Source organism: Phodopus roborovskii, unplaced genomic scaffold (assembly GCF_943737965.1).
Source record: "Phodopus roborovskii unplaced genomic scaffold, PHOROB, whole genome shotgun sequence".
Taxonomy (NCBI): Eukaryota; Metazoa; Chordata; class Mammalia; order Rodentia; family Cricetidae; genus Phodopus; species Phodopus roborovskii.
Window position 1 is genome coordinate 30,222,002 of NW_026126433.1, and position 26,968 is coordinate 30,248,969.

At 42.6% G+C, this 26,968-nt stretch overlaps 1 protein-coding gene across 2 annotated transcripts in view; it reads left to right on the plus strand.

Moving 5' to 3' along the window:
* Positions 1-26,968, plus strand: part of Astn1 (astrotactin 1) — a 304,509-nt gene that overhangs the window by 266,930 nt on the left and 10,611 nt on the right. For both annotated transcript variants that reach the window (XM_051186059.1, XM_051186060.1), the window contains exons 17-20: positions 12,866-13,134; positions 17,647-17,780; positions 21,110-21,261; positions 22,306-22,441. In XM_051186059.1, coding sequence (XP_051042016.1) covers positions 12,866-13,134; positions 17,647-17,780; positions 21,110-21,261; positions 22,306-22,441 — 691 coding nt within the window. The remainder of the gene's footprint in view (positions 1-12,865; positions 13,135-17,646; positions 17,781-21,109; positions 21,262-22,305; positions 22,442-26,968) is intronic.

Consider the following 26,968-nt stretch of genomic DNA (forward strand, 5'->3'; position numbering starts at 1 on the left):
AAGTGTAAAACAAAAATTAAAAAGGTAATGAACTTAGAAACATGTGGAAGTTATGAGGTTTTAGGGTCTGTAAGTAAGGATTTATTGGAATAAACATGTTCCTTCAAATTTTGTAGTACATGGATACTGTGGAGTTGTTGTACAAAGACCCAGTGGACCACAAAGCCTAAAGATTATTTAGAGTAGTCTTTTGAAGATGGCAATAAGTCTGTCCTAAAGGATGCTCATAACCCTTGAGGCCCATCCCAAAAAGCGTCCCTCAAGAGCCATCTCTCACTCTAACTACCCTGGTGGAATCTGCCACTTACATGATCATTTTTAAAGGTACCATTTATATTGTTTGTGCATGTCTTAGCTCTTTGGGAGATAAGACATTCTTTGAATTTGGGGATTACATATAATTCATTTTGGGATATTCAGAAAAGCCACACAGCACCTTGTAAATAGACATTCAATAACTTTGTATTTGCTCTACTGAATTGAGTTGAGTTCCAGTTTAGGTCTTGTGACTTTTTTCCTGATGTCACGAAACTTTTTGATTGAAAGCAAGTTCTAGGAGGCTGACAAAAGAATCACAAGAAGGACATAAATGATGTATGCATGGGGGAAAAGGCTGTGATTTTGAGATGGAGACTTGAATGGGAAGCCCAACCCAGCAACATTTAAGTCCTTCCTGTGTGACATGCCTCTGGAACTTGGAAATATTCCAGTTGATCCTGGGAGCTTCTTCTGGAGGCCAGAACTAGGTGTCTTTCTGTCTGTCTGACTCCATGTACATTGCTACCTTGGTATTGCTTCTCCTTGGTCAATCTTCATTCAAGGAAGTCACATGTATAAGAAAAAGTTTGCTTCTTTTTTTATAATTACCATAACAAAACCCTGGAGACAGGCTATTTATAGAGAAAAGAGGGTTATTTTGGCTTACATTCTTGTTAGCTTCTGCTTGGGTCTGGTGAAGGCCTCCAGGTAAATGGCATCATAATGCTTGGGAGTGCCAGCAAAAATGGAGAGAGAACATAGGACCAGATAGAAATCAAAGAGGCTGGGGAGTGTCCATGCTTATTCTTTTATAACAAACCCCTACTGCATGCAAGTCAGTTCGAGGGTCTCAAAGGAGCTCCCTAAATCATATCCAAGGGTAGTCCCCTGAGTGACTCAAGGACCTATTCCCTAAAAACCCCAATCACTTTTTAATGTTCTTATATGAAGGTGTGAGCATATGAACCTTTGGAGAACATAACTCACACCTCATCTAAACCAGAGCAAAGGCCTGGGTACAAAGGCTTGAATGGGCTAATAAAAAGATGACTCCCTTATTGATTGTTTTAGCTACCAACTGACCATGCTCTATGAATAACAATACCAGCCTTCACTTTCATTAGCAGAAGGCTGTATGGGAATAGCTATATTGTTTCATATTTATAATAATTTCATATCTATTATTGTTATAAGAATTCCAAGAAGTAACACAAAATCACAGTACCTTCTAGTTGGACCTAATGATATTTTTTTTCCTTCAGACATCTGAATGAGACATGCTAATACTGCATGGGCTCTGTTAACATGTACTCAAGCTTGAGTCATGTTAGGAAGGGGACATGTGTCATCATATGCTCCTCCTATTGTTCTAGATTTGTCTTTTTGGATGGCTGTGGATAGGGGTGCTGACTCTTCTCATTTCTCCACTAGGATTTTCCCTCTTATTTCTCTCTCTCTGTCCCTCTCCACTCCCCACCCCACCCTATTACTGTGTAGCCCAGAACTGTCATCACATTCCATATGTTGCCAAGGCTGGCCTTGAACCTGATCATTCTACCTCAACCTCTGAGTGCTTGGATGGCAGGCATGTACTCTATACCTGGCATGAGAGTGCCTTCTCCATGAGAAGATGAATTTATGTAATTGAGTAGATGTCTTCTTTGGTCAGGAATCTAGAACACTTCTGATTTAATTCGTAGCTAATTAGGACAGAGAACAGATCATTTTTGTCTTGTAATATCCAAGAAGGAAATTAACTATGGTATATGACAGAGTTCAGGCCAAGGTCATCAGAGCTGAAATAAGTGGCTCCAAAACTTGCCCTTTTGTACATTTTGGGACTCTGCATAAATGCTTACAGAACTACTCCATAAACAATGGAAATTTTTATTTTCATCAAACAATAATATGCTGAAAGCCTAAAAGCTCTATCCCACAATTTAATCTTTTTGACTTATTATAAATGTTCATGAGAACTTTTCAAGGTATTCTGGCAATATTTAATAAAATACTACCCTTCTCTGGAGTGGTGAGTCTCAACATGTTACCTAAAGCCTGCCTCAGTCAGCACCTTAGAGGTGTCTGATAAAATGCAGGTTCCCAACTCCACAATTTGCAAATAGTGAGCTTAAAAATTTAGCTTTTAAATGGGACCTGGAACCCATTCTGAAATGCCCGCAGTGCTCTGGCACCCCTGACAAGTGGCTCACCATCTTTTACAGGAATACTATGTCTGATTAGGGGCTTGCAACCTCCAGGACTGTCTATCCTACTCGCTACAAGCGGAAAGTATTATTGCAAAAGTCATTCTTAAAGGAGTTTGGTGTCTCCCTTCAGCCCATCTCCCCCACTGGAATAGGTTTCAGTATTTCTCTCTGTATACACTGAACTCCCTCTTGCTACTCTACTACAAGTCCTCACATCACTGTCATGTTCCTGTCCACTCTATATACCTGGAAACACTTTTTTAAAAAAGAGCTTTATTTCCTTAGCCACCTGACATTTTTCTCACAAGCACTGAGAATCATTTCTGGCACCAAGCAGGTACTCAGTGAAACCACAATAAACTCACCTCACTCTGATTTCCTGCCTCGGGTCTATATTCTACTCTCTGGAAATATACAGAAAACATGCAATCTCATTTCTAAGAGACAGCCCATCTGATGTCTAGAGAAAGGGAAAGCCTCACTGTATCCGCTAAACCTATCTCCCTCAGCTCTTTGTTGTTCATGGGACCATATCTCACAGTGTCTTGCAATTCTGACTACCTCCTGCAGAGTTAATGTGACTTTGTACCTCAATCCAATGAAAGCCGAGCCAACTCCTGATGTAGATTTGTCGTGGAAGCATGGCCCTCTGTCATCTCCATCACCACATTCTCTTAACAAGCTCACCCATCTGCTGGCTTAGCATCCATGAAGTCCGCATAATTAGACTCCTCATCTCATACCATTTGCCTGCTTCTGCCATTTACATGTAGTACTGAAGACCAGTCTGAGGCTCTTGAGTTTCTCTTCTGGTTTGACTTATAGCCCTGAGTAAAGCTGCATCTCACAATGAGAAAGAGCTTTCTTAAGGCTGAGAGGCAGCAATAGGGACCAGAGAACCTGCAAACAGAGGGCACAGATCACCGAGAGGTGAAAAAGAACCTGATCCACTCAGCACCTTTTAGAACTCAAGAGATGAGGACCAAGAGGTAGGGGGATTGTTCAGAATCCCAAGTCACCACCAATAGTCACAGTGTCTTTGAGCTTGTGGCTCCAGGAGGCAAGGAAGCAGCATAAACTTCAGCGAAGCAGAGCTAACTGGTAACAGACTTTAAGTTCTATTATAAAGAGTTAATTTGCAGAATAAATTGGTCATGGAAGCAAAAGGATTTAACATCCAAATTCATTTGAAAAACGGAAGTTAGATGAGTATCCAGAGGAAAATGGAGACTATTACAATGTTCCCTTGCCGGATATAGTAGTAGTATTATTATTGAATAATATTTTTATTTAAAAAATTCTAGACCATTGAGTAGTTAAGGATATTTATAGTCAGCCTTTGCGGCATCCTGGTGAAGCCTTGAATATCATACCTCAGACCTGAGTTTGCCCCAGAGACTCCCACCTGCACATAAGTCATATTAGTGGTCCTCATCCAGCCACACCTCACATACACCATATGCAGCCACATCCTTAGACTGTGGAACCAGGGTAGCCCATGCTCATGACAGCCCTATTTCAGAATTCTCCAAAGATTCACAGCCCTGTGTTCCTGTTCAGGTTTATCGAGAGGCAGAGAAACAGATGCATGAATGGGAGGGGTTCAGGGAGTGATCAAGAGGTGGGGACCCTCCAAAGTGCAGATGGCATCATGAAGAAGCAGGTGCTGGCTTGCTGAGCTGGAAAGCCAAAGGGACACATGCAGGTCCCTCACCTAGGAATAATGCTGTGGTGTGGCTATAGGAAGTATCACTGATTCTACTCTGTAGATGGGCAGATCCTCATCATCAGTTGAGGCTGAAGCCAAAGATGGAGGCTCCCTTCCAGCTGCAGGATTCTGATTCTTTCTGCCTCTTTGGGTCATGATTTTTCTCCCATTCCCTGTTCTGGGCTATTCTTCCCACAGTTTTCTTGGCTCTTCCTTGGGGAGGACCCAGGAATTGGGGAAGTGCTTGCCCTAGGAGTATTATAGGGATATGTCTTTGTTTTCTCAGCTCATCCTCCCACATGAGAGAAATGGGGATGGGGAGCCTACATCCGCACCTCCAGACAAGTGCATGGGAGGCTCTCTCCTGGTAGCCTGCTGAACATGCCTATCCATTCACTTGTCTTCCTGCTAATGGAGATTTGAAAATAGCAAATCCCGCAGGTGTTCCTCATTTTCGCCTTTCTCCTAGCCCTGTCTCTCTCCTCCCTCCCTCTCACCCATGCCACTCTGTCTGTGGTGAAACAGCGGGGATAATCCAGCCCAGCTCTGCACATCCTGAAGGCTGTGACTCTGAATTTCTATGTCAGGTTTATTTTGACATTGACAAGAGGCTGCAGGCAGCTGCTGCTGGGCAGCGGGAGGCTGAATCAGTCAGAAACGCATTGTTTCCTTTTTCCAATGTTTGTGTGCCCAGGGAGGAAGCCAAGGGGTGGCCAGTGCCCAAATGGCCAGCAAATGAAACTTCACTAGCTCTGCATCACAGAACTCAACTTCCAGTGTTAAAAATGGGAACACAGAGGTGGGTTGACTAGAATCCATGCCTACCTGGGACCTCATCATGTTAACTGATTTGGTAGTAGTCTTTGCAAGAGGAATTATATTAAGGTGACATGATCATGAACCCAATATAGATGCTACATCCAATGGCTAGTATAAAGGAGGAAGAAGCAGATTTGGTCACAGACTCACAGGGAAAAAAAAGTCATATGACAACCAAGGCTAAGATTATAGTGACAACTTTGCAAGTCAGGGAGGCCAACAAGCACTGGGATCTTCTGAACGTTAGGAAGAAGCAATGGAGGCTATTTCTCTAGAACCTTCAGAGGGAGCATGGCTCTGTGCACCTTCAGTTCCTCCAGAACTGGAATGATAATTTGTAAGTGTACCCTTAGGTAACTGGGAATCAAAACCCGGGGAGAGCAAACCTTGGTCAGCTCTTACTTGCATGAAAGGCATTTAGAAAGGAAAGGTATGAGGCTGTGGAGGCAACTGAAAGGGATCATCATGTTTCCATTCCTAACTCTCACAGTGCTCACACAAAAGTCCTATAATCTAGCCAAGGCCAAGATTTCTCTCTCAGTATTGGACTCTGTGGCATGTCCCTTCTGTGTGAGTGATTGAGGCAGGAGCCACCAAATGGAGTGCAGTTGACTATCTCTCCTGTGCTTGCCTGTACAAGTTTCAGGTAGAATTACTTCTATGAATGGGGGGATGGGGAGAGTAAAATAGGAAGGAATGAAAGAAAGGAGAAAAAGAAAGAAACACTGTTTCAGAGGCTTCATGTCTGAGTGATTGTGATTTCAGCTCAATCTCCCAAATTCCCATCCTCACATGGACATTTGGCAAACCCTTTTGGATATACTGCAGTTGCTCTTGTGGTGAATCTTGGTGAAAATTTAGACTATTCTTTGAGGGTTGTAGATAGAGGGCAGACATAATTCCTGTTGCTTCTTCATGTTCCTGTGCATTTGTAGACTGGGACACTTTGAAGTGTAGGGCACTGGGCATATTCCATGACAATGCAGCACAGCATAGGCAGCTTTCTGCACACTGGGAACTGACATTGCAGCTGAGTCGGGGAGTTTGTCTTTGCAGCAAAATCTTGAGGGCTTCTCAGCAGTTCTTGGATTTAAGCATTCCTCCTCCTGTGCAGAGATGATCTCCAGGTATTCTCCCAGAGTTTCTGTTAGCTGAGCTAGTGTCCCTTTTATATTTTTACACAGAGTGTGGTATCTTAAAGGAGGGGCAGGTAGGCCAGAGATTCATTTTAAAGGCTGCTTGGGTGTTTACTTTATAGATCTCTGGTAGATTCTGATACCAAAAAACATCATTGACTGAACTTTGAACCCAATGTCACTGTCATTGACCAGAGGCTGTATATGGGAATGCTTGATGAATTTAGAGTATTTATTATTGAATTCACTGTTCCCATGCCAAAGCTGATTAACAACTTTTGGCAAAGACTAAGTATTGTACGTATACCAAATCTCAATTTAACATGAACTTAATTAGCCAGGGACCTGAAGCGGACACTTACTTGTTAGAAAACAAGCCTGTGGAGATGGAATTATTTTAAGAACCATAACATTGTGTTATCTATCAATTTTTAAAAGCCATTGGGGCATTGATGCCATTTTCTTTCTGTCTCCTCCAACTTTCAAATCTGCATAGTCATAATTGATGACCAAAATCATCACCTGGAGGCACCCAGGGAAAGGTTTGATTCTGTTTGGTAGGCAGTCCTTTACGAAGCAGTCAAGAAATTGGAACACTGCATTTTTAGAAGAGAAAAATGTCAGCAAGGACTACAGAAAAAGTAAGCATTCTTTTCTGGTTAAATGTCAATTAAACAAAAACACCTTGGGATACCCCAGCTGTTGGCAGTTTGCAAGGTGGTCGGTGGAAATCTGATGACAATCAGTCCACCATATCCTCGAATGCTATTCTCCAAGGACTGGCTGCAGGGTCTGATTATAGCAAAGGCCTGCTACTTCTAGAAATTTCCTAGAGAAATACCAAATTATTGAGTCTAAAATGTATAATGGCAATTATGTTAGATCAAAAGAAAGGTTATAACCGGAAGAAAGGATCATTTGAGGATTTATTTGTAGGAAAGGAAAAGAATATAAACTCTTTGTTGTCGGGATTACTTCCTAAATCTATTGGTCAGATAGCAACCAGTGATTTCTATTACTTAATTCCACAAGAAGATTGCCTACTTGGAGCTCCTGGGTGTTAATGGGTGAGAGGCTGAGAACCTGGAGTGGACTCTGTGAGCAGGCTGAGACTAGGACAACTGGAGAAGGTGCAGGCTTCCAGTGTCTCTCTTCCTTATGCCAGCCTGTGGAGCCCAGCTCTTCCTCTTTGCAGGTGAAGAGGCACATGCAAGGCCAAAGTCCCACTCTGTCCGGAATGGCTCTGTTCCCCAGATCTACCCAGACCCCCTTTCCCTCCCCTATTTGTCTACTTCTTGGGTCCATTCTGCTGGCCTGGGCCATCAGCCTTGATCTTTTTGCTACCTTAAGGTGTTACTTGAAATAACTTCCCCAGATTTTCTAACCCCAGAGAACCACTGACCTTTACCACCCAAGCTGGCTGACCTGGATATTCTCTTTCTTAGGTCTAAATCCTCACATCTCTAGTAATTAGCTGCTCAACAACCACATAGATGCACATGCATACAGTTTAAATTTTTGCAGAATGAAATTTTTACAGTATTTACCCAAGTCTTTGAAACCAAGCTGTCTCTGAACAATTCTTCACACCTAAAAGTAGTAGAAATCACTTTATTTCAGACAAATCTAGAACATTTCGAAAGAACCTAGGCAGCAGTGCTCCAAGTTAATTAAGGCTCAGCTGTCTAGTTGACACTAGAAGAAGACAGGGTATAACCACTTTACATATAATTCATCATAAAAGCTTTATAATTCAACAAACTCCCTTGTCATTCAATAAATACTTTGTCTAATGAATTGTTGAGTGTATCACATATTGAGTAATTACTATGGAATATTGACTGGAGAGTAAGGCATAACTTTGTCCTTCATGGCACTAAGCATGTGATGGTGGCAGTAGAAGGCAGAGCAAGGTAATGGATGAGCATGGTCTGAGTGCGTAAATTGAGAGTGCACTCACTGTGTCCTCGAGACTGCTTAAGATGGACTCCGTGGCTTGCAGATTTGTTTGTTTTTGTTTTGGTGTCTTGTGCCAGATTCTTGAAGGTATCACACAGTCAAGGATGACTCTCAACTTCTGATCTTCCTGCCTCTGCCTCCCAAGTGCCAGGATTATAGGCCTTGGTCACCATAGTCAGTTGTATTGTAAGTGTGTTGGTGAGGAATCTATCAGTCTGGACATTTCTACTTCATACACAAGGAATTCTAGACTCTAGAAGGTTATGAAACCTGTCCTAAATAGTATAGTAGATAAGAGGTAAAGTAAAATCCCAACCTAAGCAATCTAAGGAATATGACTTTTTTCTTTATAATTTTTTTATTTTTATTTTTACACCCTTTCATGCTCCCTGACCACCCTCCCCTCCCATCCCCCTCACTCCACATGTATGGTGATGCCCTCCAGGAGAGGTCACCTAAATCTGTCAAGTCATTTGGAGTCTGGACTAGGACTTTTCTCCTGTCTCTAGGTTAAGGGAGTATCCCTCCATGGGGAATGTGCCCCCAAAATTCTTTTGTGTACCAGGAATACAGTGGTTCCACTATCTGAGGTCTCTTAGACTGCTCAGGCCTTCTATCTGAGACCATGTATGTTCTGCCTCCCTTTCCCTGGTTAAGATTTGGGTCTCAGAGAATATTTGATCATTGTGTGACTATGGACTTCAGTTCAACTTCCAACTTGCTTTAAGCTCCTTCCAAAGATACTAAACACTTGAAGAGATTGACTGGCACCTATCTTAGGGTTGTAAGTGATGCAGGTTGTATTCCTCTACTTGGAAGATATGAGATGACCATATAACCTGGATGTGCACCAGATATCCTGGAATCTTGGCTCACACAGTAGATAGTGGTGAAGATTGGGGTGGGTTCTGATATACTGGCTGTAAGTGGGCAGTGCATCTTGCTGAGCTGTGACTCATTTGCCCGTGTCAACTTTCGTTCTGTGCATCCCAAGCTATCCCCCAAAGCTGTGATCTGATTAGTTTGCATTTGATTTCTTTGCTGCCTAATGAACTTGCCTGTGTAGTTCTAGCTGTGATGTCATTAGCATCTCATCGCCTTGGGCACCAACTCAGGAGAGAGATTTTTAAGCAGTCCTCAGAATCCTACAGGAATTGTACCAATTTACTTCATAACAAGCAATTCACCTTTGCGACCTGTCAATTGGCACAGGCAGAGCAGAACCTGCATAAGAATGGGTTGGCCACTTTCATCATCCTAATGTGTCCCCAAGTTTAGGTGGGTCAGTATGTTTGTGCCTAAGGCCATGGGCACGTACACAGTGAGATTCTGAACATTAAGGATGCCAATATTCTCATACCATGATATTCTATTGGGGAAACTTATCCACTATGTGCTGGAGGATACAGATTTAGCCTAAAGCAAATGGCACTTATTTATAGCAAACTGTATTTGCAAAATGCTTTGCAGTTTTAGGGTTGTTAACTACATTCCAGGTTGAATATTCCTCTACTTGTAAGAAGGCTAAGTGTCACAGCCGAACATGAGGACCTTCCCTGGAAGCAGGTGGTGAGGGGCCACACAAGTACTCTATGTCAGAAGTCACACTCGCCAATCAGCGTCTTTCAAGACCATAACTGTAGACTGTTTCTTTTGTGTAAAGACAGTATGTTTACTGAAGTAGATATTTCTTTACCTGGAAAGCATCTTAGTGCTTCAGATTCCAGGAGTGTCTCTACTTAGGTACCGGAGGATGGAGGGAGTTGACAAGGGCTGTAATAGAAGCGGTCAATAGGAAGAGGGGACAACTGGGTCATAGGAAATAAAGTGGCTTTCCCTCTTCCCACCTTTCCACCAACAAAGAGCAGACTCTCTTGAAGAGTTTAGTCTGAGCTATTCACTCACTTGCAGTCAATGGTGGCACTCTCTTTGGTGTGAGGGAGATTTATGTGGAGTTTCACCAATGGACTCCATCATTTTAAGGAGTATTTCCCAATTGTATCTTTAACTGCACATAGAAAATGCATTTTCTCTTTGAAAAATCCTTCTCACACACGTCTATTCTTGGCTGGAGACTGAATAGATGGCTTTTGGGAACTCACTGTTCATAGCTTCTGTATAAATCCGGCCTCTCTCTAGACACCTTCATCTCATGTGAGCACGGAGCCAGCAAGATACATTGGCCTTAGCTTCCAGTAGAGACTTTGTATATGGACCTGATTTTGGGGGAGAAAGATGGAGAATAAGGTCCTGAAGAAAAAAAACAAAAAAGGGAGCATTTGGTGGTAACTATCATTTTTCCCTACATTCTTTTCTCTGCCATCCTTCTGCATTCTCTAGTCTTACCAAGTATATAGGGTGGATAGGTATTGACAGGGATTAACTTCATCTTGATTTTAATTGGCATTGACAGAAGATAGAAGCAAGGGGAGCAGCCCCTCATGTTAATAGCAATTACAGGTTTTAATGATGGTGAGCTGGAGGGCCTGGACGTTAACTCCATACAGGGCATGCATATTACAGTGCCCCCTGGTGGTTATTTCTGTACAATTCATCTAGATAGAGACCCAGGGAAGTTCGTTTACAGGAGAAATGCCTTAGTATAGTACTCACCCTTTGAAGTAACTGTTTCTCAAAATTAAGGATATTTGGGGAAGTTTCTTTTTAATTGTTTTCTTGTTAGTTTTCTTTCAATTCGCCTGTCATTATTGCCTGTTTCTCATATTTTTTACTGAAGAATTGCAGTATATAACTTGTAATTGTTTTACTTCTCAGTTTTTTATTGTGTGTTAGGAAAAGGAAAAGAGCCATAAGATTGTTGAGATACCTACACCATACTTAGGGTTCTGAACATTTATTTTTCCTGGTGCAGTCCCACAGCACAGAAGGTAATCATTTTAGATCCGCTACCGCCATCTCGTGGTCATATCATAGATATCCAAGACTATGAAATGGAGTCTCAACAAAGGAAGGCTGTGGCTTGGTAGGGAAATGCCTCTGATAATGTGATTAAAAGCCAAAGAAGAAAAGATTCTCAGCCTCATAAAGACTTGTCATGGATATCAGATACTGCGCAAAGACCTTCCGCCACCTCCACTTACTTTGCCTAAGTCATTCTTCAATCTGAAGAAGACAGGAGGCCGGATCTTGACTGGTCTATGGCCCTTCAAAAAACTCCCAGTAATCCCTTTTTCAGCCTAAGACAGAGTGCAGAACCATGACTGAGCTTCAGAAGCCTAAATATTTGTAAAGGTGAACCTGTGGGTGAAGTGATTTGGGGTAGGTTATTCTAGGCTCTAGCTGACGTCATCATCCTTGGCTTTTGCTGTGTGTGCAGTTGTCCAGTTCTTTCACAAAGTAGGAGGGACTGGAGCTCAATACTGAACCCATGATTAAATAAAATGCAAGTGTTAAGTAGACTGTTTCCCATAGTCACTCTGTGTGTCCTTTGCCTTCATGCACAGGAGGAGTCCCGTGTCAAGAGTGGTTGGTAAAAGTGTCTTATCCACATACCAATGATATCCATTTGGTAATCAAGAGAGTTGGGAACCCCACATGGGTCCATGTTACACAGAAAACAAGACATGGCATGGGGGAGCTCCCTACACCCCAGAAAACATTTGTTTTTCTAAGTCTGTGAGCCATATCTCCACATCACCTCCTGGAACCACTTTGGAAAGTTGTTCAACTAGTTCACCCGAGTCCCATCAAATATGACATTCTCAATGCATCCACAGGAGACCAGAACATTCTGTGTGTCCCCACCATCTCCAAAGGCACAGCAGTCTCTCCAAAATAATTTCCTGCCTGGGACACCAACTGTTGGAAATAGCTTTAGAAATCTGGACTGTTCTGTTCACAGACTCCTTTATAGATAACGAGTTAAATGGGTAATCATGAGCACTGGAGGAAGAAAGAGAAAATGGGGCTTTCGTGTGTGGGGAACAAAGAATTATTCTCTAGTAGGCATTTCTCATGTTTGTTACCAAAAATAGATTAAGGGTTTATGTAGCTAACGTCTATTCACCAAACAACAGTGAATTTTCTTTCTTTTTTTTTTTTTTTTTTTTTTTTTTTGAAAAAGCCAAACTTCCCTCTGCAAGCTGAATACATGAGCTAATTAGATGGTGGAGAAATGCTGATTTCGCTCTATGCCATAAATACTTTGGGTTGAGGTGCTACTGGGTTGAAATACCAAATTTCACAAAGGTATTTGTGACCTTGATGATATTGTCCTTTCCCACATATAGAAATAGGTATAACAGTAGGCTCTCTGTAGCTGTAAAAGGGGACTTTGAATCAACTCCAGTGACACAGGAAGTCTCCATAAATCTCAGTTGGAATTATGACTGATGATGAGTGCTTCATATATGTTAGAAGCCATATGTGTGTTTTCAAAACATTTTGTTATTCATCCATTTAATAATGCTGGAGGTAGATGGTAGGAAGGAGCCAAGGCAAAGGACAGCATGGTTGCTATCATCTGAATTTTTGCCAATGGATATACCACAGTCATCCCTCTAAGTGAATCAGGGGAGCCAATGATTCTCAGAAAAAGAAACAACCCATTCTTGTGCTTGAAAGGACATTTCCACTTCTGTAAGTCACTGGAAGATATGTGCTCCTGATTAAATGGAATGACAAAATCACAATTTCACTCCCTCAGTGACACTTTCTAACTTCTCCATGTTAGACCTCAGAACTCAGGAGCCACCAAGTCATGGCAGTCCTTGCTGTCTTGCCTGCCTCACTGTTGCTTTTTCTTTTGTGTCTGGCAGGCAACTCTCCATCTGATGAGTCGGAGGAGCGGGAAAGGGATCCCAAGGTTCTGACATTCCCAGAATACATCACTAGCCTGTCAGACTCTGGCACCAAGCGTATGGCAGCTGGAGTCCGAATGGAGTGCCAGAGCAAGGGACGATGCCCCTCTTCTTGTCCTTTGTGTCATGTGACGTCCAGCCCTGAAACCCCTGCTGAGCCAGTCCTGCTTGAAGTGACCAGAGCATCCCCCATCTATGAACTGGTGACCAATAACGAGACTCAGAGGGTAAGAGGGCTGAGACACTTGGCTCTGGAAGGTACCAAAAACTCCACACTGCAAGCGAGAGTGGAGAATCTTTCTCTTCAGCTAAGAGCAGCACATAGTGTGTTTAGATTTGCATGTTTGCATATTAAGTCAAATAAAATCAGTGCATTCCATAATACCCACAGTAATGGGATTCAGAAGTCACAACCATGCACTTGTAGAGTCTGAACAAAGACAACTTAAAGGAAATAGGTAGGAAGGTATGTGGTTTGCTATCTCCAAAGTCATCACAATACCCTTTTCAAAGAGGGCATGGTTCTAAGAAGGACATTCATCTCTGTCTCCCCCTTGAGGAGATGGACCAGCTCCCCTAACTGATCTCCCAGCCTAGAACCAGCTGCAAGAACAGGCCCTAGAGGGAGGATATATAACAGCTTCAGACTGGAAGGGTCTGGTACCCTGATCATCACAGGCTTGCAGGACAAAACACCACACCCATACTGATCTTCCCATGTTTTATACTGCTGGAAGGCCATGACATTTCACAACCATTCCTTCTCTGCCTTTTTCTCTCTGTTCCTAGAGATCTTAGGAGAAAAATGAATGAGCCCCTAAGGATCAGGGGTGGGGGTAGGAGGAGCAGAGACTGACAATTCCTTTTCTAGCCCCCTTACCTCCTCCAATGTACAGGCCAGAGTAAGTAAACATACACACACACACACACACACACACACACACACACACACACACACACACACACACGCACACACACACAAAGACACTTGCCATGCCAAACTTGAAATATAGAGGCTCCAAGAATGAGGTTTCTAAGAGTTATCTGCAAGGCAGCTGGGGAGTGAGCTTACCTGACTGTGAGGGATGCCCATCCAGGTGGGGTGATAATTGCTTCCTTTATTCTCTTTGAAGAGACACCTGGTGTGTCACAGTTGGTTTCATAGGTGTTTCTCAGACCCACAGGAGGGATTTTGCATGTGTGTTTTTCTCACCTACCTGCCTCTTCTATTTCAATGAGTGTTTGAAAATACACTCCCCCCCCAACAAAGCGACAAATGGTTCCTGCAGGCCTACAAGTTCATCCTGAATCTGAAAGAGATGATTATGGGATTGTGGAAAGAGGACTAGGAGAGAGGGACTTGAAGAAACAAGGAAGGGCTTGGTTCGCTGGCCACTCAAGGTGTGCTGATGTCACTGGACACCCAAAAGTGTGCTGGTGTTAACATGGTGTCCACCCTATTCTTGTCCACCTAACATTGTAATCCCTCAGATTGTTGTGGCTTATGACCAAATACTTTCTGTGTCACAATCTGGGTACAGTGGGATCTTGGCTCAGCAGGGCTATTCTATGAATTGTGTGCAAAGCTACAGAATAAAGAAGATCTCACTGAGAGACAAAGTACTTAGGGGCTATCAGTCAAAACCAGGATGGTTAAGGAAGTTCAAGTTCAGCAGCCCCATTTCCCCAGTTTCACATAGCGGTCGGAAGACACTGCCTATTTGGCCTTGTGTTAAATAAACACTTCAGTTTCTAAATGGTGACAAGCTTGTCTAAGATGGAATTAGGTTACTATCAGGGGATGCTCCTCTTTTCTGTGTGTGACCCACTACGTTTGTCATCCCTTTTCTAAATCTGATTTTCTGTCTAATTTTTACTTTCCATCAGAGAATATAGACAGGGGTTTCAGAAGTTGGGGAGAGGTTCAGAAAGACACTGAGGACTCTGTGTTGGTTTGTACCTTCCCTTCCAATATGTGGGTTATTTTCTATCTACTTGGTCTATTCTGTTGGGCTAGATAACGTCTGATGTAATGCTTCAGTAAAATCTTTGTTAAACCATTTAAACATCCCAACAAACTTTAGTTCATTACCTTGTATCTCAAAACGATGCCACTTGTGTCCGCATCTCATTAAATGGCATGAGTGTCCTCATCATCCTTTGTATTGTTTCCATCATCAAAAGCAACAGGTATATCCTGTATCTATTCTCTTATCTGACACCCTATCACAACTCCATGGTTCACTATAATCAAACATTTTATTGCAGCAATCTTCTTCTTGTTGGTCTTTGTATTAAAACACCTGGAATTACTATACAATGTGGACCTTCTAGCCATATTGTATCAAGGTGATTTAATGGCTCTTCAGATTGAGTGCAATTTAGAACATGCCATTACAAAGCAGCTCATGATCCAATCTGTCTTCACTTAAATGGTTAGGTTGATAGTATTGTATACTCCAAAATTTAACTTTTGTGCTCCTCAAGCACAGTCCACTTCCTTTCATGAATTCAGCTTTTCAGACTTACAAGTCTTTGTCCCAAGAATATAATCTATCACATTTAGACCACTGGAAAACTCCTGCTATCATTCCATATTTCAGCACAAACATTCCTAGTTCTCAAGGTATCCTCCTTCATCTTGCTACTGTGTGCATCCATAGTGCCCTCCTTCTCATTCAGATTCCTCAACACCATTGTGGAATTTGGATATTTACATGAATCGGTTTGCTTGTTTATTATCTGGCTGCAGCATTTATGCTGACAGGGGCCATAAGTGTCTCCTTTTGCGTCATTGAATACTTCATGCTTAGCACAGGAAATGGACCCTTGTAGATGGTTATCAAATGGCTGTTGACTAAAGACACCATCAAACAGAAGGCACAACTTTACTTTTATTCTGTATATCTCAAAGAGTCTGGTTTCCTAGTTTTAAAAAGTTCACCTTTTTCATTTGAATTAGGTCAGAAAAGCATAAAGTGAGTGACTTGCAGGTGGCCTCAGTGTTACTTAAGCATACATAATGGTAAGAGCCTGAGGTGTCCAGTGAGCCATGCAGAGCTCAGACCCTGGCACTGCCTCATTCACTAGCCTGTAGCCTCAGTAAGCACCCAATTCTCACTCCCAGACTCCTTCACAGTAATTCATTATTAACGTTTATCCAAGAGTTAGTATCCAAAAGGGTCTTATCAATTAGAAACTACACAAATCATAACTGATTGGGAATCAGTTCCTGCTTCTTAGGGCTTCTTGGTCTTAAGAAGAAGTCAGTTGACTGTTATTCTAGTTTGTAACCTTAAGTAACCAATGTTAAACTCTGAGAGAATGGGACACACATAATGACTCTTTGTATAGGTATTTGTGGAGGCACATCCTTTTTCCTTCTCTTCCTTTCTCTCCCCTCCATTCGTTGCCTTCCCCAACGTCCTTCTTTTCTTTGTGACTTTTTAGTCTACAGGACAGCTGACCCCTCTTTCCCCAATTTACCAGTGTGGACAAGAGGCACTGGATGGAGGGGAGAAAATCATAAGAAAGCCAAGGTTGAAGCTGTGGGGTGAATGTCTCAGAGACTCGGTTCTGAGCTCGATGACCTGGAACCTCCACCCTTGAACTATCTGAGGGAGCAAGAGCCCATCATTTGTTCAAGATAACTCTTTCACCAGCGTTGCCACATCATAAGTGCTGTTATCTCTTTGGTCTGATTTTATCTTCGTTTTTGTTTGTTTGTTTGTTTTTGTTGTTGTTGTTTTTCATTCCACAGCAAACATCTCCATGAAATTATGTTATATAAAGAACTATGCAAGACTGGAGTTTTTATGGAAGACTCAACCCAGTCTTTCAAAAACAATAATGTGTATCAGGTGTGAAGCATATATTATGTCACCTGGCATAGATTGTTTCATTTAACTATCACAACATCCCTACTAGGAAAGTGATGTTTTAATCAGCAAGAAAACTGAGTTTATGTAACTTGTCCAACGTCACAGGCAATGATTGACAAAGCTGAGGTTCTCATCCACAGAAGACTGATGTAGACTCAGAATTTAGCCTTTATATTACACAGCTTCTAGTCACAGTCTAAGGCAGAAGCTTAATGCCTAATCACAACCCAAAGCAGAACCACATACATATTCCAAGTGGATAACAGAACAGGCTGAGCGACCATGAAGGACTAGAGTGGGATGAACAGGGCAGGTAAGGGTGAACAGAGAAGCATTCAAAGAAAGGCAGAATGTCTCTGGGCAGAGGGAAGTATAGCAAAGATAGACCACCCAGGAATGTGTGGTAAGACAAGACCACAGTTTGAGGTGCGATAGAATGCAGTGAGGAGGAGACAGAGGATGGAAACTGACTTTCAAAGTGAAAGCCGTTTGTTTATTTGTTTTGATACAGGATTTCTAGCCAGGACAACAGGCCTCAAACTTGTATGTAACTGACCTCTAACTTATGATCCTACTGCCTCCAAGTCACACTTGGTTGATAAAGTAACAAATCTAAACTATAGAGATGAGCTATTATATTAATGGGAGAATGACACCCCAGGTGTCCCACAGGGCTGTGGCTATCTTAAATTTCATCTTCTGTGATACAGTTTCAGGCTAAAGGATGGTGATATTGTGTTGATACAGCCTTTTCTCTGAAAGTGATTTAGGACCACAAAGAAACATGATGCTATAGGTATCTTGGTAATAACCAGCCAGCCATGTTTCCTAACACTTACTCTTTGCCTTCTTGTTCAGCTCTTACAGGAGGCCACCATGAGCTCTCTCTGGTGTTCAGGGACTGGAGATGTCATCGAGGACTGGTGTCGATGTGACTCTACTGCTTTTGGAGCTGATGGACTCCCTACTTGTGCGCCCCTCCCACAGCCTGTGTATGATTGCCTTTCCATGCCCCTCACCTGCTTGTATGCCTCAGTACCATTATGCAAAAATAGGATCAAGTAGATATTTATCTCAAACTAATAGCCTGAGTGCTGGGGTTTGGAAAGAAGAATGTGGCACAGTTCCTGCCATCGGGAACTTGCACTGTAATAGAAGGAGCATGCACACAAACTGTTTAATGGAAGTTGTGTGACAAATATTCACATTGTTAAAATATGAAGGGCTGTTCATTGAGTCTACATTTGGGCAACAATAAAGACTTTATGGAACAAATAGCCATTAAACCTCTTCCATATGGAGGACAAAGCAAGACAGCATGGTTAGAAGATCATATGAGTGGCAGTATTGTTGCTATGGAAGATGGTAGAGGTCTATAGTGAAGGCTGAGAGACCAACAATGCTACTATGTCTCAAATACTTCCTAGGTTCCAGACACTATACAGGGTGGGTAAACCCTCTCACTGCCACACTGTCAATTAATGAATAAGAACATGACTTTAAAAGGATTAAGTTTTTTTTTTTTTTCAGAGTTATAGAGTAAGAAGCAGGTCTTGTCTGAGAGCAACTGTAATACCAGAGAGCATAAAACTGAAATGATTTCTGGTAGAACCAACAGGGCAAGATTAAGTATGGATGAACTGTAGCTGAGAAGGGACCCATCAGGAGGTATACAGAGTTGAGGTAAAGGCCGATCCCATTTGAGCTTGTCTTTGAGCTATAGAGGAATAATTGTGTAGATGTTAAGTAGACAGAGAGACAGGGAGAGAGATCTGTGAAAGAAATAAAACCTAGAAATAACAGGAATTCAATCAGTCTCAGAAAAATGGTACATAGAGTCAAAGCTCTGAGCATTGATGCTCTGTAAGTAACACACTGTGAAAGGCAGATACCTGAGATGGACATGAGGGAATGTCTGCATTGAAGGGATGGAATGAGGTGTTTCAGAGGTGGCTAAGAATGAACACCTCCAAATTCCTTATCTCTCATGGGAAGCTTAAACAGAACCAGCCAAGATGAGGAACCAGGGCCCAATGTAGGAATTTAGGTTATCTTATAATAAGGTGTCTTCCTCAAAGGTTAAGGCACAAAATGTTATTTCTGTGAAATAGTGCTGGTAGGACAAGGTGGCGCTGGACCTCATGGGTTCATGAAGCCGGGAAAGCACAAAGTGATAGTCAACCCCTGCAGCAGCTAAGGGACTTGTTACACAAAGCACTGGATCATAGACAGGAATCTGCCGGTGGAGGCTGCCCTCTGACCTGCAGGTAAGGTAGATGTTAGCAAGACAGAACTAAGAAGAAAAATACTGAGAATGAGGGTACCAGTGTTTACCAACAGATCATCAGTAGAAGCCAATTTACTCTCTGTGTAGGTGCCTTCAAATACTCCAGCCATTGGCTTCTTGCTCCTTGTACTTATAACTTGAATATCTCAATCAAATTAAAAGAAGTTCTTAATTAGTAAAAACCATTTTATGTGGTAAAAAAGGAGACACTAAGAAAATCTTGTGCTGTTAAATCAATTCACTAGATAAGAAAGCTACCCAGTAATATGCAAACCATAAAGCAGAGGAACACAAGATCTAGTGATGATGCTCCAAGGCTAATTTCATTTCTGAACATCCATTAACTAAAAGTGATGATCAAGTTGAGCTGAGTATTGTACATAGAAAATGTCTATTAAAACTGCATTTTTCTTGATAGTAACAGATCTTAATTTATTTAATTGGTAGATAGAAATAGAAATGTATTCTACTTTTATGTAAGTCCACGTAAATCATACATACTTCTATTTCTCAATAGGGGTTGCCCTTAGTTCCTATTTTCACAGAATCTGAGTTCTCAGAAAGCTTAGTTACTAATTTATGCTTCCCAATTTTTTTCTTCAAAATAGCATTCTGCATATGACTCTAATTAATGAATTTGTCAATATCCGCACTGTTTTGGGTCTCTTCCATCCTAATGTCATATGCAAACTATGCACTCGTTCATAGTAGCCACTAGCAGATGACCATGTGTTTCCTATTATTTTCCTAGTAGTTGAACTGCTTCCTATTCCCCAAGCAGAATCCCTTGATTTCATGTTGAAGTTTTATCACATGCATAATTGTGTGTTTCTGATACTTATTAAATTGCATAAAAGAAGGCCTGGGGATGGGTTTGTATACCAATGCACAGCCTTGCAACCAATAAAAACACTATGAACATAATCGTTGAGTTAAAACTGGACACGGCAGGTTGTTTGGTATGATGCAGCTCTGGGGTTTTTTTCCTTTGGTCTTGAGACTATGAGAAGCACCTGTGAGCTGGGTAGAAGATGAAAAGGCTAGAGTTGCAGACACTTTTCAGATGGAAGGACAAAGAACAAGGATGTGGGTGAATTCTAGGGATGTTGTGAGAGAGGGAGACTAGAGTGAGCAGAAACTGGGGAAACTCTCTTAACTTAATTGTCTGGAGAGAAATGAGGGGTTGGGGGCAAGAAAGGAACATGAGCCATATACAAGAAGTCAGAACATGGAAGCAAATTGCTAACACTTGGACAGTCAGGAGGCCCAGGGCAGTGAACATTAGCATTGGTAACTCACTCACTATGATGTACAGGGAGATATGAGATAGCAGGGTAAAACAGTGGTTAAAAGACACCTTGGAAAAAAATGAAATGACTGTGAACTGAAAATAGAGGAAAATGGGGACTGAAATAGGAGCCAGGGTTCATAGGCACCCAAAGGAGACAAAAACTGACACCAGGTCCTAAGCAACAGACTCAGGACATTACCCCAATGAGAATGTGGCATGTGGCCAACTTTCTCTTTTGAGCCTTACTTCTAAGCTGAGTCTGTTCTGAAGTTCAGTCAACAGATGGGCTGGAGAAGGAGACATATCAGAACAAGGGGAGGGAGTGGAGGGGGGAGCAGGGCTTGCCAGATCCTGGTGGTTATGCTTTTTATTAATGCAAGATTCTCTTGGACACCACCTTCAATGGGCTTTGAAGTACACATTGCACAATATTCCCTTGATCCCTTAGTAGTCCCCAAGAGTAAAGCCAGAAATTATATCCCAAACTATATAAAAGAGACCTATCAGTAAAGCTCAGTTCTCAAACACATGTACTATGTGGACATTCATTGATCTTCACACCGTTGCTTATTTATCATTCACAAGACCCAAATATAAACTGCCTACGGCTTTGGAAACTTTAGCATCTAGTGGGAGAGATGAGTTCTCAGAGAGAGGTTGTACAATGGCAGTTGAGATGGTATCTAATGAGTGACAGGTCCCAGCTGGGTCTGCATTTTGTGTTTCTTCCTTTCTGCACTCAGGCTGAGACTTTCCACAGAACATGAGCCCAGCAGTACCCTCGTGGTTCTGGAGTGGGAACATTCAGAGCCACCAATTGGTGTGCAGATTGTAGATTATCTGATCCGACAAGAGAAAGTCACTGACCGGATGGACCACTCAAAAGTAGAGACAGGTGAGCACAGTCTTCACCCCCTGGACTTGTCTTGTTCCAAGGTAGTGAAAGTAGAAGAAGAAAAGTATGTCTTTCCTCATGGCATTTCTTCAGGTTTCCAGTATCTTGGGGCAGCACTTGGAAGCATGGAAAAGTAACAGCTATTGCCTCTTCTAGGCAGCAGCCATCTTGTCCATTTAAGAGTTTTTGCATTGTGAGCATCTGACAGTCTTGTTTTGATTTTGCTTTCCTTTTATTTATAAAAGAGGTGTCCATTTCATTGCCTCTAGGCACACTCACAAGCAACAACAACACAGTGCAACACAGTACACTAGTTATCCTAGCCCACAATTAAGAAACAATTCCCTTCTAACCGCTGCCATGATTACAGAAAAAAAAATTCCTTTGCTAATAACCCCCTTTAGGCAAAGGCATGTGCAAACAGATGCTCTTGATCCATGTCTTGTCCTAAAGCAAACTGACTTTTGTCAAGCCCTAAGAAAAAAAAAGACATCTTACAGGAGTAGAAATAACCCACAGAAATAAAAGTCCCATGCCCTATTCTGCTACCTACACATAGAGAAAAGCCAACATAAACAATCCTCAGACTTTCACAGAAAATATGGTCCTTCTTGGGGATGAGGATGCCTATAATCTAAGAACCTCTTATGAACTTGGTAAGAAGACTTGGAGAAATAGCTTTGGGGCATGGAAAGCTCTCTATCACTGTTTCTGGGGCTCTTCCCTTAGTGTGTACAGGGATTTCTAAGGTATGTTAGGGCCCATAGACCAGCACGTCTGTTCTCTATCAATGACAGGGTATTTCATGGAAAATTTCACAGATGTGGCATGTGCATTTTGCCTCAGTAGTCCTTGAGCTAACTCTGGACAAATGACTCTCAGCTGATTGGCTACCAGTGAAATGGTAAGATAAAAATTATTTCCTCTAAGATCTCCTTCATCTGCTGGGAATTTAAGAAGTTTCAGCAAGTTCTCATAGCATTTCTCATTGCTTGGACATCCCTGTTTTTTATACTTTCTCCATTTATTTTATCATTTGTGCAGAAACTGTGCTGAGCTTTGTAGATGACATCATCTCTGGAGCAAAGGCTCCATGTGCCATGCCATCTCAGGTGCCAGACAAGCAGTTCACCACCATTTCCCTCATCATCAGATGCCTGGAACCTGACACCATTTACATGTAAGTAGAACACACCTGAATTATTCCTTACCCATAAAGCCCTGGTATCTTTGCTGGCTCCCCTTTGTCACTTGAGTCCCTTCAGAGACTTGTCAAGAGAATTTTAGTCTGTGCACTCTATCTCAATCAGCATCATGGAGAAACTTCCTGAAGAAGTCTTGTCACCAAAGGGTTTACAATACACAGAGGACATACAAAAACAGATCATTATAAACCAAAGCCAGGGACATGTTGGAAAGAAAGAAGGAAGTGGTTTATTCTAAGTAGAGTTGGTGTCTAGATCCTACGTTGAATTGTATGGGATTCAGTAGTTAGTGTGAAGTGGAGAAGGCACACTAGGTTAGAAACCCCAGGGGAAGGTAGGGAGGCATGAGGGAAAGCAGTGGGTGGACCAGTGGGTCTGAGGAAGATGCTAAGTAAAAGGAAGAGGAAAAAATGAGCCTGGGAGACTGGAGTGAACGCTGTAAGTCAGAGAAGATATATATATATATATATATATATATATATATATATATAGAGAGAGAGAGAGAGAGAGAGAGAGAGAGAGAGAGAATGCCAAGAACTATGTGTTAGAAAGCTATCTCTAGTGGCTCTGAAATAATTTATAGAGTTGAGATGCTGGTCAGCATTTTTCTTCAAAGAAAATATAGTGAGTTATATCAGCATGCTCAGAACATCCCTGTGTTCTTTGTGAACTCTCCCCATCTTCCTGTGCTTTGGGAACAACTGTAAAATATTTGTGAGCAGAGACATAAGAGATGCCAAAAGAGGAGATTCAGTGATAGAATCAAAGTCATGATGGAAAAATTTGGGGTCTAACACAGAATTCATAGTGATACAGTTTGGAAGCTTTTTGACCCCTTCAGTATGAAAAACATCTAACAGTTTACAGATGAGGTCACAGGCTTGGAGTCAAGGTTTCCAGAATAAATCATCTCCACTTCCACTTTTAAGGAGTTCAACGATGGAAAGAGCTAGAAGTCTGAGTGTCATTGATTGTGATGAACTTAGATTATTAGCTATATATCTTTTGTATAAAAAATAAAAGACATAACTCAGGGCTGTGCAGAGTAAAATACATAAAGACAAATGAGATAAGAGAATCTGGGATGGATACAGATGCAAGGATGACAATGCCAGTACCAAGGACTGTCTGCTCCTTGGACGAGGATGCCATGATCCATAGCAGCTCTCTTGATATTGGACAGCTGTGGCCTTTCAGAGTAAGGGCTCATGGCAAGGGAACACAGATCTGGGACTGAAGGCCAACAATCTGCTTTCAAAAGTCTGATAATGTGACTCATATGATCATTTATGAGGATGCGCCAATGTCTGTCAGTATGTCCTGTCAGGAAGTTGGAATTTCTAATGAAACAAGAGAAGGGCAAGGCTCTCCTGCAGAAAGTCCCTTACCAAGTCTTGGACCTTCCTCTAGTTGGCCTGATGTGGCTTTGTTTCCTGGTCAAACATTTGAGGGCTCACAAGATCCTCTCCCACATTCAACATCCTTGGTGATCTAGTGTTCACTTCCTATGTTCGGTAAATCACCTACTTCCTGTCCGTGTTGATTAGAGGAGTGTGAGAGATGCACCAGGCAAAAGGACAGCCAATTTCCACTAGGTGGCAGTGCAGATCGCTGGAAAAGCTAGCTCAAAGTCAGGAGAACTTATACTCCTCGTGAGACCAGTTCTTGCTTTAGCAAGATGATGTTCCTAGATCCTGGCAGAATGACCCGGAGTGGCCTGATCACAAGATCCAGTGTGTGGGGAAAGAGTGAAGTGGGCTACAAGCCACAATATTCCTCTGTAGGGAAGCAAGGAATAATTGTACTTCCATCCCTGGTACAAAGAAAGCATCCAGCAAGCCTGGTTTGGAGCTTAAACATAAAGTGACTTTAAATAAGACTCTTTAGTTTCTGCACTTGATTTTTCCTACCTACAAATTAAGAGGAAGATGTCCAACATTCATGGCACTGTGTGACTAGACTTATTCCTGTTTTATAGCTGAAGAAACTGAGACTCATGAGAATTTAATAACTCCCCCCCCACCCCGAATCACACAGTGGGGATGTAAATAATGGCTAGGAGCTGAAGTGGATTTGTTTTTGTTGTTGTTATTGTTATTGTTGTTGTTTCCACTCACTGGGTCTTACCAGCCACCTCGGTTTATCCTGCATGTAAGAGCTGGTCTACAAGGGGGATTATTGAGTTACAACTGAATTTCAGCTTTGTCATAAATTTCATTTAAAGCCACTTGAGGAGTCTGACAGAGGACCAGGTGGTACATAGTTAAGAACCACTTAGGTATATAGGATCGAACATGTTCATTTTAGAGTGGGGAGGGGACCACCGCCCCCTCCCACTACACTCTCACCACAACACCAGCCGTTACGAGAGCCCTGCATTTCTGAGCACACTACAGCAGACATGATAGAGACGAGTCTGTCAAGCAGAGCATCAGCAAAGCCAGCATTGGCAGCTGGAGGAAAACAGAAAAGCAACAGGCGATGCAGCCAGACCCTGACAGGCTTACGGTCTTCCTTAGAGTTAGGCTCCAGACCTTCAAGGCCCAGGCCCCGGGGCCTGAGCCAGTCTGTGTCAGTTCCCACGCACACATGCCTCCTCCTGTGTCATCATCACGTCGCTAACTACGCACTGAGAGGTCCCAGCCTGCGGCTGGGGAGGCAGCCCAGAAGTGTTGGAAGAAGCAGTTATGGACTTACACATGAGCCCTCTGGATCTGGAGCAAGGCTTATCTCCTCTGTCAGTAATCCCATCTAACCCTCTTGCTGCCTTATGAGAGTGTGCTATGGCAGGATGAAAATGCTAACAACAAACAGAGAAGGCTTTCCTGAAATGACAGCACCACCAGCACGTGGCATTTCCACATGAAAATGTAGACAAAAAAGTGCTCTTCAGCCTTTATTTAGTAGTCAAATACCCTGGCTGCTCTATCCCTCTCTGAGGGTTGGGGATGTGGGACAAAGAAGAAGGGCTGGGCCTGCTGAGGAATAGTTTCTAAGGTCAAGCTCTGTCTGTACTTGGAAGGTTGTATGAGGCATTTCCTTTCCTAATATCTGCCTTATATTAAAAATAAAATGTGCTACTAAATAATCAGAGCTTAGCGGCTTGCATTTCATACTAACTGCCCTTCAAAGTATGTAAGATTTAATACAAACAGGGGCATCTTTGGCCCAGCTCTGGATCTGAAACAATGTAGCTTAGACTTATAGCAAGGCAAGCTAGGAAAGATAGCTCCCTGGAGTGTGGATTAGCTGAAGGTTGGTGATGATTTCCTTCCTGGGAACTGAAAGACAAGATCCATCTGGCAGCCGATTTGTTACCCAAGGGATAGGATATTGTAGTCCAGAGAAAGTTAGGAATTCGGGGTCCAGGCTTAAAATATGATGGCCTGAAAATAGTGGCTCAAACCATAGAGTTGAGGTTGGTGCCTTCAGCTTATTGGCAGGTGGCAGGACTAGGCACATTGGAGCCTAACCTGGAGTTGTAGAGCTGAGGGAAGATTGTCTGCTCAAGAGCACTGGGGCAAGAGGGCCACACGTATAACCCAAGGCCATGCCCAGGCCATCCTGGAGTGTCAGCCTGCAAAAATCAGGGTTTTGCATCTCCTGGTTCTCCCAAGAAAATGCTAGAACTGATGCTGTTAGCAGCAAAGAGCAAACCTTACAGCCCTCGCAGTAGAAAAAAGACCCCACGAAAGGGTCTCAGATTCGCAAAATAAAGATTTGTTCTATATTGAATCCCAGGGATTTCTAGCTTAATGTCTTATTAGGGGTCACAGAGAAGATGGTTTGGCATGGGAATCAACCTCCATGAACTGTAAGTCTACCCCTCAGAACCTTATTTGAATGTGCTCTCAGACTGGGTTAACAAATTGGACTCAGAAATGGATCTAATTCCAAGGTATAACAGCTCCAGGTTGGGGGGGTCTCTGGACAATTCTAGAACCAGGGCACTCTGATGGGGCACACAGAGTCAAGTGAGAGAATATATCATGGCTGCCAGGGCTGGGGTGGGGGTAAGGAATGTCAGTGAAGCCCCATGCTCCCTCTGGGAAGGCATGGCAGGAGAAGGGTGGCAAGAGTCTCTATTTGGAATCAGGGTGCATGTGGTGGTAGCGGGCTGTTGGTGGTGGTGTTTCTGGGGAAGGCCATTGAGCAGGGCATAAAATAAACATGGTGGAGGGCTCTGCATACATTCTGTTGATAAGAAAGAAAGCTGAATGCCTGGCCCTGCCCCTCTAGCTGAGAAAGCCCTTTAGGCACCCAACACCTGTGATCCAACCCATGCCTTTGGATTTAAGCAGGTTATCACATTTTAGGTCTTACTAGACCAGGGATCTTGATAGGGTGAACCCTGCCTACTTGAGGCCTCCATGATCTTGGCATGAGGTTGAGGAGGGAAGAGAAGGACGCATGGTATCATGGGCATCCAGGTCCTTGCTCTGACTATCCTCTGTGCTTCTGTGTGAGGAAGGAATAGTGGGCATGAGGTCATCTCTTTTCTG